The sequence below is a fragment of the Nansenia antarctica genome (genome assembly GCF_963989245.1).
Source record: "Nansenia antarctica genome assembly, chromosome: 7".
Classification (NCBI taxonomy): Eukaryota; Metazoa; Chordata; class Actinopteri; order Argentiniformes; family Microstomatidae; genus Nansenia; species Nansenia antarctica.
Genome location: NC_137677.1, coordinates 8,641,023 through 8,651,253, shown reverse-complemented (window position 1 = coordinate 8,651,253; position 10,231 = coordinate 8,641,023). Strand labels below are relative to the sequence as shown.

General features: G+C 45.6%; 1 protein-coding gene across 1 annotated transcript; it reads right to left on the bottom strand.

The window, feature by feature from the left end:
* Nucleotides 1–1,379: 1,379 nt before the first annotated feature.
* On the bottom strand, nt 1,380–8,890 carry znf692 (zinc finger protein 692; the record flags this gene model as incomplete). The annotated part of the gene is made up of 11 exons (XM_080536506.1): nt 1,380–1,386; nt 2,114–2,317; nt 3,675–3,774; nt 3,960–4,074; nt 4,348–4,429; nt 4,836–4,883; nt 5,229–5,342; nt 5,449–5,527; nt 5,750–6,430; nt 6,562–6,593; nt 8,724–8,890. 11 exons carry the CDS (start codon nt 8,888–8,890, stop codon nt 1,380–1,382), a joined length of 1,629 nt encoding a protein of 542 aa, XP_080392632.1.
* Between the last annotated feature and the right edge of the window lie 1,341 nt (nt 8,891–10,231).

Genomic DNA, 10,231 nt, shown 5'->3' with positions numbered 1-10,231 from the left:
ATTAACAGGCCCAAAGTGAGCCAAGAAAATCATTCCCCCCCTCATTACACCACCTGAATGAATAAAAAGGTGTACAGGTGTTGCAAAAAACACAATCAAGTGTTCAGTGATTGAAACAAGATGATTAAACAAAGGTGAGAAACACAAGTTTAGTTCCTCACTCGGTGTGTCAGCAAAGCCCGGAGGATCATCAAAGATCCCAGTCACAAACAGTCTGTTCCATTTGGTGCTGTCCAAAAGACGAAGCCTCTTCCGGAGCCTCAGGCCCGAAACTCAAGAGGCTAACCAACAGCTACTTCCCCCAGGCGGTCAGGCTCATAAACAAGCCTGCTAAAGACTATTATCCCCAGCACATCCTGTGTATACGGATTACCTACCCTTTACTCAATACTACCTGGGGCGGCTGTGGTGCAGGAGGTAGAGTCTCCGTCTAATGATCACAAGGTTGGCAGATCAGCGGTTCGAGCCCTGGCTGGCCACATGTCAAAGTGTCCTTGGGCAAGACACTGAACCCCAAAATTGCTCCCAGTGAGCGGGCCAGCGCCTTGCATGGCAGCTTGCCGCCATTGGTGTGTGAATGTGTGTGTGAATGGGTGAATGAGAGGCCGTTGTAAAGCGCTTTGGAGCAGAAAAAAAGGCGCTATATAAGTGCAGTCCATTTACCATTTACATCCACTGTCACTGAGTGCAATACTCATGATATTTCTACTTGTACTATTTTTTTATTTGTACTGCTAAACTGTGCCCTGTCTTATTTGTCTTTGTGCTATAATGTCAAGGAATCAAAGCCTAAGAATTTCCTCTTTCACACTTGTGTAATGTGACGTAACAATAAAACTTGAACTTATATGAACAATATGCGGCAATCTAAAGCTTTTAAATATCACCAGTATTCAAAAAATAATGGTAATAAATGATGATAAAATGATGGTTATGTCAAAATGAGACAGAAAACATAGGTTTGATGACCATTGACAAATACAAACATTATGTGAGCAGGGGGGTATTCCATCAACGTCACTAAAGGAAAATACAGGCTTATTTTTTATAAGTCTCACGAGACTTATAAAATAAGCCCCATTTTCTTTTAGAAGTCACGTGAAATTTATCAAAATAAGCCTGGATTTTCCTTGATAGAATACCCCCCAGGTGAGTGGAAAAGGCTTGCTCAGACTGTAAACTACAAATGAGGAGAGGAGAGAGTCAAAAGGGAGTCGAGGGAACCTTTCAGACTTCACCTGCATTCAATGGACATCATTCATATGGAGCCCATTGGAGGAGTTAACTTGAGCACTTAGGTCACACAAAAGACCAGGGATCACTTATTTACAGTCAATGAAAACCCTATATTGACTATGTCAATACTATCTACAGGCTGCTTACACCCTACAGGGGGAAACACCCTACAGGGGGAAACAGCCGGGGTCAAAACACAGCTGTTGTTGTTTAATTGTTTCATGTCTGGAGGACAGTGCTGTCCCCTGTGTCTCTGTCTGTGGGAGTGGGCTCACTTCTGAGCTGAGGAGGGTGTGTGTGAGTGGGGTCAGTGCTGTGATGGGGAGGGTCTATGTGAGTGGGGTCAGTGCTGTGGTAGGGAGGGTCTGTGTGAGTGGGGTCAGTACTGTGATGGGGAGGGTCTGTGTGAGTGGTGTCAGTACTGTGATGGGGAGGGTCTGTGTGAGTGGGGTCAGTACTGAGCTGAGGAGGGTGTGTGTGAGTGGGGTCAGTGCTGTGGTAGGGAGGGTCTGGGTGAGTGGGGTCATTGCTGTGGTGGGGAGGGTCTGTGTGAGTGGAGTCACTTCTGAGCTGAGGAGGGTGTGTGTGAGTGGGGTCAGTACTGAGCTGAGGAGGGTCTGTGTGAGTGGGGTCAGTACTGTGATGGGGAGGGTGTGTGTGAGTGGGGTCAGTGCTGAGCTGAGGAGGGTGTGTGTGAGTGGGGTCAGTACTGAGCTGAGGAGGGTGTGTGTGAGTGGGGTCAGTGCTGAGCTGAGGAGGGTGTGTGTGAGTGGGGTCAGTGCTGAGCTGGGGAGGGTGTGTGTGAGTGTCTAAGACGCGGTCAGCGGGGGGATCTGAGCTGGCGTGTGTATGTGTAGGAGAAGGGGGCGTGGCGTGCCCAGTGGGAGGAGAGTCGGTGGCGGGCCCCGAGGCCTGGGCTCCTGAGTGGCTCCTGCGTCGGTGGGAGGTCAGGTTGTCCCTCTTCTCGAAGCGCCGGCCACACACGTCGCAGGGGAACTGGTAGCCGCTCTCCGTGTTGTGTTTGCGCATGTGCCAGTTGAGGGAGGCCTTCTGGCGGCAGGTGAAACCACACACCTCACACCTGAGGGACCGGGAGCATTAGAGAGGCCATTCAGCGGACGCTTTTATCTAAAGCGACGTGCATCGCAGAGGGCATACATCTTTCAGTATAGACGGTCCCAGCGGGTTGGTACCAGAGAAACGGTGCCAACTCAGCCACAGAGGAGCGTCATTAAAGTATTCGTCACACACGGCGCACAGAAACATTTTTGGTAATTTCTTAAGACGCCGATTAAGCCTATTTAGTCCTGGACTAAATACAATTTTCAATAGGATATCCATCAGTTAAGGTGCCTTTTAGTCTAGGATTATTAGGCTTAATCTGTTTCTGGGAAGCCAGCCCAGAGTGCACACTTATATTATCTGAATCAATATTTATATAGGAGTGATGACGTCTGGCTTCCCTGCTATTTTCAGAAAGGGAGAACTAGGTCCTACAGTGACACCTACTTCCACAGTAACAGAAAGTGGTTTATAGGACGGGGTTTACAGACGGTCTGAGTGGTAGTGTTTACTATCCCTGCGTGTCATTGAGTTGCATCTTGTAAGAAATGCGCTATACAAATAAAATTTGATTTGATTTGATTTGATACACAAGAGTATAACAAACAGCATTACATTAAACTGCTTTTATCTAAAGCGGCTTACTTATCTTTGGTCTAATCTGGCCTTTAGACAAATGTACCTGTTGTACCTGTTGTACATTTGTCTAAAGGCCAGATTAGAGCAAAGATCCACCGTGACAAGACGAGACAAAAAACTCTGTAACCGACGTTCTAAAACTGGGCAGTTCAGACCAAAGATTAAAGATAATAAATAAAGCTGGACGTTCTAAAACTCGTCTCGTCTCGTCGCGGATCTTTGGTCTGAACTGGCCTTAAAGTAAGTGAATCAACTATACTATATTATATACTATACTATCACTAATGCTAATCGATGCTAATGGCTGCTTACTGTCTGTCCCATGCATGCCTGTTTGACTGTCCTGTGTCTGCCCAAATTTGCATACTGTATGTATTGCTAATTCTCTAATGCTGTTAGTGTGCTTTTTGCTGTGCTTAATGTTGTGCGGGTTTATGTGGATGTGTGACGCTGTCCCTTTAACTTGATGCTGTGACTGTAAGTGAGGAGGTGTGGAGATGTATGTATGTTTTTACTCTTTTAACTGTGCTGGAATTGTGGATGTGTGCCGCTGTCTGTCCTGTGTGTTCTTTGTTTTTAACATATTACCTGATTTCTTTTCAGCCTCTCCCCCCCCACCCCCGAAGAGGCTTTTGTCTTTTGCCAGGCCGCCAATGTAAATAAGAATTAGTTCTTATTGGCCCTGCCTGGTTAAATAAAGGTTAAATAAAAAATAAATTAAAAAAAGATGCACTCACTGAAGTGGCTTCTCCCCGGTGTGAATCCGGCAGTGGACCAGAAGATGGCTGCTGGTACGGAACGCCCGGGCACAGAACTCACAGATGAAGTCTCTCTGGTCTCCAGGGACAACGAGCCAGGAAGAAAACCCGTCACAGGCAAAACCCACACACTGTACACTACACACAGGCTTCACTGATGCACACTCTGACTGCTTACTCAGCAGATATCAGCATATTCATATTTATGTGTGTTGCTGAGCAGAAGGTCTCCTCCTGACAGAGACGTGAGGAGGGAATACTCACTGCTGTGGAGCTTCTCGTGCTCCTTCAGGTGCTTCTTGTAGTTGAAGGACTTCCCACAGTTGGAGTGGGAGCAGGTGAACGTCCTCTGGTGGACGTGCTGGTACTTCATGTGATGCTGGATGAGAGACGGCACACACAACCACTTTAGTGTACTTATTGTACACATTCACTTGAGTGTACTTATTGTACACATTCACTTAAGTGTACTTATTGTACACAATCACTTAAGTGTACTTATTGTACACAATCACTTTAGTGCATTTACTGTACACAATCACTTTAGTGCATTTACTGTACACAATCACTTTAGTGCATTTATTGTACACAATCAAGTGTTTGGCCTTGAGGTTGGTTACTGGCTCTATCTCACGTCCACTGCTGGACTCACATTGAGGAACCAGCGAGAGGAGAAGATCTTCCCACAGCCTTCGAACTCACACGGCAGGAACTCTTTAGGTGCTGCTGCCTTTCTGTGAGCATAAAGGTCAGAATGACAAAAGACTAATCCAACTGAAAAGACTTAGACAGCAAACAAAAGGCCAACGCAGACAAACAATCAACTAACATTAACAGACATCAAGCAAACAAATACATAAAAAAACATGGATCAGGGGCGCTTAGGTGGCGTAGCGGGTTAAGCGTTGACCATGTAACCGCAGGGTCCCTGGTTCGATTCCGGTCGGGGACATTCCTGCATGTCATCCCTCCTCTCTCTCTCACCCATCCTTCCTGTCTAAATCTCTACTATATCTGTCAATAAAATGAAAAATATGAGTGGGACTGCCCCACTCAGAAAAAATTACTTTAAAAAAACAAAAAAAAACATGGATCAGCAAAAAAACGGTCTTCTACAGAATAACTTTGAAGGAAGCCAACCTTTTCCTTTTGCCAGCAATCTGAGAAACGTCAGCTGATTGCATCCCTCTGAAACGCAAACCAAATGATAAAAATAATTTAATTGATTACACAGTACAGTATGATAGTCTGTAACCTTTGAACCATGTTGTTTTCAGCCCAGATATCTTGCTCTTGAAACAAGGTCTCTCAAACATTTAATCACATCATCATATTTACAAACAAAGCCACACAAGTTAAAGTCCTCCTTTACCATCTCTACTTCTGACTGAACTTCTTTCCTATGTGTCCCCCTAAAGGCTCTCTGTGGTACTGCATCAATATGCGAGCACCACAAGGTGTCCATACACACTGTGTGCATTCACAGTCACTTTACTTCATCATGAATCAAATTGTTAAATGGTGTCTTAAGACCTGTGTGGTGAAGGGACGTCATTTTCTCCGGTGACTATTCCAATGTGATGGTTGTCATGGTCACCGTCACTGTCTGGGCTGTGGTCATCCTCCCTGTTGTTGTCCAGCGGTGGCCTGAGGAAGCAGAAACACAGACAAACCTGAGTCTGGATGGCTGAGGTTTGAATAACAGAGACATGTAAGATGTTATTGTCTAAAAACAACACTACTCTAACTTTACCAATCTTCCAATAACTGTAAGGACTCTTCTGGCATCGTGTCACTTCCTGTCTCTGACTCCATCTGTGCAGGGTCATTTCCTGGACAGAGGCAAACGACGACAAAGACACCTTGAGTAGACACAGTCTACACTTAAAAATAATAATAATAATAATAATAATAATAATAATAATAATAATCAGACACTTAAAAATAATAATAATAATAATAATAATCAGACACTTATAATCAGGATATAAATACAAAAAAACTAAAACAAACACATATATATATAGTAGTCAAGCCTATGGAGTGGCTCTCACCAGGGTTAGAGGTGGTCAGGTCCATCAGCTCCTCCTCTGGTTGCTCCCCCACCACAGACCTCGCTCCGGCAGGTGTCCTGGGCCTCACAGCACCACGAGCGCTCTTCCTGACCCACTCCTTCTCCCTGACACACTCCTTTTTCCTGACACACTCCTCCTCCGGCTCCTGTGCTCTTCTCCTCCCTCGGCCTCCGGACCACTCTGAACCCGTGACCGTGCCTTCCCTCTTTTCGTCTCCCCCTTCCCCTGAGCTTCCCCCTCTCTCCTCCTCCTCCTCCTCCTCCTCTTCTTCACCGCTGCTCAGCGTGGGCGTCCATGAGAGAAGATGGCCGCCCTCGCAGACGTAACACAGACACGGCTCTGACTCTAACGCGCGTGCCGCCTCTCCCCTCCCCTGGGTACACGGGGAGACTCCCTCTTCTGAAGCAGCAGCAGCAGCAGCGGAGTCTCTGACTCCTGTCTGAGGCCGTAAGCGCTTCGTTCCTCTTCTGCATTTCACTCTCTCCCGCCTGGACGGTCTGCCCTCTGTGCCAGACGCCTGGTTCTCTGTGGCGCTGCCAGCCTGGAGGGCGGGCGGGAAGGGGCACTGCTGCCCGTGGCTGTGGACCAGCAGGACTAGACGTTGGAGAGACTCTGTTGATGATGTCACCATGGTCCCGGTACCACCCTTCACAGTGGCTGCTGGGGCCAAGACCAGACACAGTTTTACATAGTTGATTGAAAAGCTTCTACCTTCTACCATCGAAAATAAACTTCCTAGAGCATTATTCTTACACTGATATAAAGTGTATACAATGGAAAAGTGTGTTCACCTGAGCATTTGGCACACTCTTTGGAAAAATAGCTGAGGGAAGGAGAAGGGGAAACACGTTAGTGAGGCCAGTCACTGAAAGAGCAAGAGAAAAGAATTCTGTGGAAAAACATAAAACTCTGTACAGATGAGTCTTGAAGATGGTGTGCTGTTTCCATAATGTATTGTTTTGAACTACTAGCTATCACCCACAAGTCACTTGCTTCTCCCTCTATGGTTGGTCTGAGCAGTCATCCGTCCATTAATGCAGGATTTAAAGGAGTTAAAGTTATCTATTTCTGAAGTAAAAAATAAGAATGTTTTATTTGCCATGCAATCAACTTGTCAATCAATTGTTGGGATTTGGTATGTTTTGCTCTAGGCACAGGGTCAGCCATCGTCAGCATCCTTGGAGCAATTAGGGATAAGGAGCCTTGCTCTGGGACACATGAAGCTTCCTCCTGAGGCGGGGATCGAACCAGCGACCTTCTGATTGCTAGCTGGCCTCTCTAACCACTAGGCTACCGCCTAAATAGGCGTTCTGCAGAAGCCCAGGGGGCTACAGTAGGTAGAGGGCTACAGACACATACCTGTCTAGTAGGTAGAGGACTACAGACACACATACCTCTCTAGTAGGTAGAGGACTACAGACACACATACCTGTCTAGTAGGTAGTGGACTACAGACACACATACCTGTCTAATAGGTAGAGGACTACAGACACACATACCTGTCTAGTAGGTAGAGGACTACAGACACACATACCTGTCTAGTAGGTAGTGGACTACAGACACACATACCTGTCTAGTAGGTAGAGGACTACAGACACATACCTCTCTAGTAGGTAGAGGACTACAGACACACATACCTCTCTAGTAGGTAGAGGACTACAGACACACATACCTGTCTAGTCGGTAGAGGACTACAGACACACATACCTGTCTAGTAGGTAGAGGACTACAGACACACATACCTGTCTAGTCGGTAGAGGACTACAGACACACATACCTGTCTAGTAGGTAGAGGACTACAGACACATACCTGTCTAGTAGGTAGAGGACTACAGACACACATACCTGTCTAGTAGGTAGAGGACTACAGACACATACCTCTCTAGTAGGTAGAGGACTACAGACACACATACCTGTCTAGTAGGTAGAGGACTACAGACACACATACCTGTCTAGTAGGTAGAGGACTACAGACACATACCTCTCTAGTAGGTAGAGGACTACAGACACACATACCTGTCTAGTAGGTAGAGGACTACAGACACATACCTCTCTAGTAGGTAGAGGACTACAGACACACATACCTCTCTAGTAGGTAGAGGACTACAGACACACATACCTGTCTAGTAGGTAGAGGACTACAGACACACATACCTGTCTAGTAGGTAGAGGACTACAGACACACATACCTGTCTAGTAGGTAGAGGACTACAGACACATACCTCTCTAGTAGGTAGAGGACTACAGACACACATACCTGTCTAGTAGGTAGAGGACTACAGACACACATACCTGTCTAGTAGGTAGAGGACTACAGACACATACCTCTCTAGTAGGTAGAGGACTACAGACACACATACCTGTCTAGTAGGTAGAGGACTACAGACACATACCTCTCTAGTAGGTAGAGGACTACAGACACACATACCTCTCTAGTAGGTAGAGGACTACAGACACACATACCTGTCTAGTAGGTAGAGGACTACAGACACACATACCTGTCTAGTAGGTAGAGGACTACAGACACACATACCTCTCTAGTAGGTAGAGGACTACAGACACACATACCTGTCTAGTAGGTAGAGGACTACAGACACACATACCTCTCTAGTAGGTAGAGGACTACAGACACACATACCTCTCTAGTAGGTAGAGGACTACAGACACACATACCTCTCTAGTAGGTAGAGGACTACAGACACACATACCTCTCTAGTAGGTAGAGGACTACAGACACACATACCTGTCTAGTAGGTAGAGGACTACAGACACACATACCTCTCTAGTAGGTAGAGGACTACAGACACACATACCTCTCTAGTAGGTAGAGGACTACAGACACACATACCTGTCTAGTAGGTAGAGGACTACAGACACACATACCTCTCTAGTAGGTAGAGGACTACAGACACACATACCTCTCTAGTAGGTAGAGGACTACAGACACACATACCTCTCTAGTAGGTAGAGGGCTAGCTCAGAGTGCAGAGAAAAGCCCAGGCTGTCCTTCAACTGACCCCAGGTGCGCTGGCACGACCCCAGGCGAACCCTGGACTTACTCCGCCGGGCGTCCAGCTCCCTGCGGCGTTGCCTTCGTAGGGCGTCTGTCGTGGATGCCATGACGACGTCTGTCACTTAACGTGTGTCAGTCAGCACCCCTGGTGTGGTGTGGCAGAAGAAACAGTGACACCAACATCACAACTGGAACCATTCATACAGTTCTCATACAGTAGCATTAAAAATAGCTCTGTAGGGCACTCTCAGTGCATGAGATTATGTTATTCTACACATCAAACTTAATCTTTAATTGATTAAATTATACTTATAATTAGGACCACATGATTAAGCTGCATTAATTCTGCTTTGCTTCATTTGACACCTGTTTGACACCTGCATTAGACTCCAAAGTCAACAAAGGTCCACTGACTTTAAGAGATAATTGACAATCAAACAATCAAACAATGTTGTTAATGGATCACAAACTACATCACAGAAATGCAGAAATGTATCTACTATTCCAGTATTACCGTTACAATTCATTACGACGTCATTACGACATTACGACCCACCTCACCTCGCTGTGATCTGACTCCTACATGGGAGCGGGTCCCACCACCGCCATCATTCTGTTGCCCTTTTAAGAAGCTAGCTCATTTAGGATCTCGATTCTGACCGATTTCTGTCGCTAATGCCGTGACATTGCTGACGTACAACTACTTACACTGTCACAATATGACAAGACACCATACCTTTCATTCATCACTGAACGAAAAACTCAATCAATAATGTGTAAGAATATCTGTAACTATAAACAGGAACTGTGAGGAAGTGGGAGGTGGCTAATTTCTCTTCCCAAGAACCATCACGGTTCAGACATAATATGGGCTGCGTTCGTAGGTTTGCTCTGAAAATCTGATCAGCACTCACGGAATGCTTCTTGTCCAATCAAATGACTTGGTCTCTTTATGACGTTGAACCCATTGTGCGCTTCGGCGCTCTCGGAGCAAATTTACGAACGCACCCATGAACGTCACCTTATGGGAAATGTATTTGTTACTGTGGAATAATTCACATGACTCTTGTAGGCTGTTGTTACTCTGTCATGTTTTTCTGTAACATTTACATTTTTGAATTTAAAAACTACCAAACACAATCAAAAAGCACTGTAACACCTCACTTGAATGAATGAATGAATGAATTAATTAATGAATGAATGAATGAATGAATGAATGGTCTTTATTGTCATTAATACAGTACAGGTACCATACAACGAAATGTAGTAGAGGGGGCTCCCCTGGTGCTAGGAAAAAAGACTAAAAACAAGAGAGCCAAGGGTAAAATAAAAGAGGGAAAAGAGCTGGTTGACATAAATAAAGGCTATGTACACTATCTACTACACTATACTACTATACTATACAATAAAACACTGTGCTGTACTCTATGCTATGCTATAAATATCCT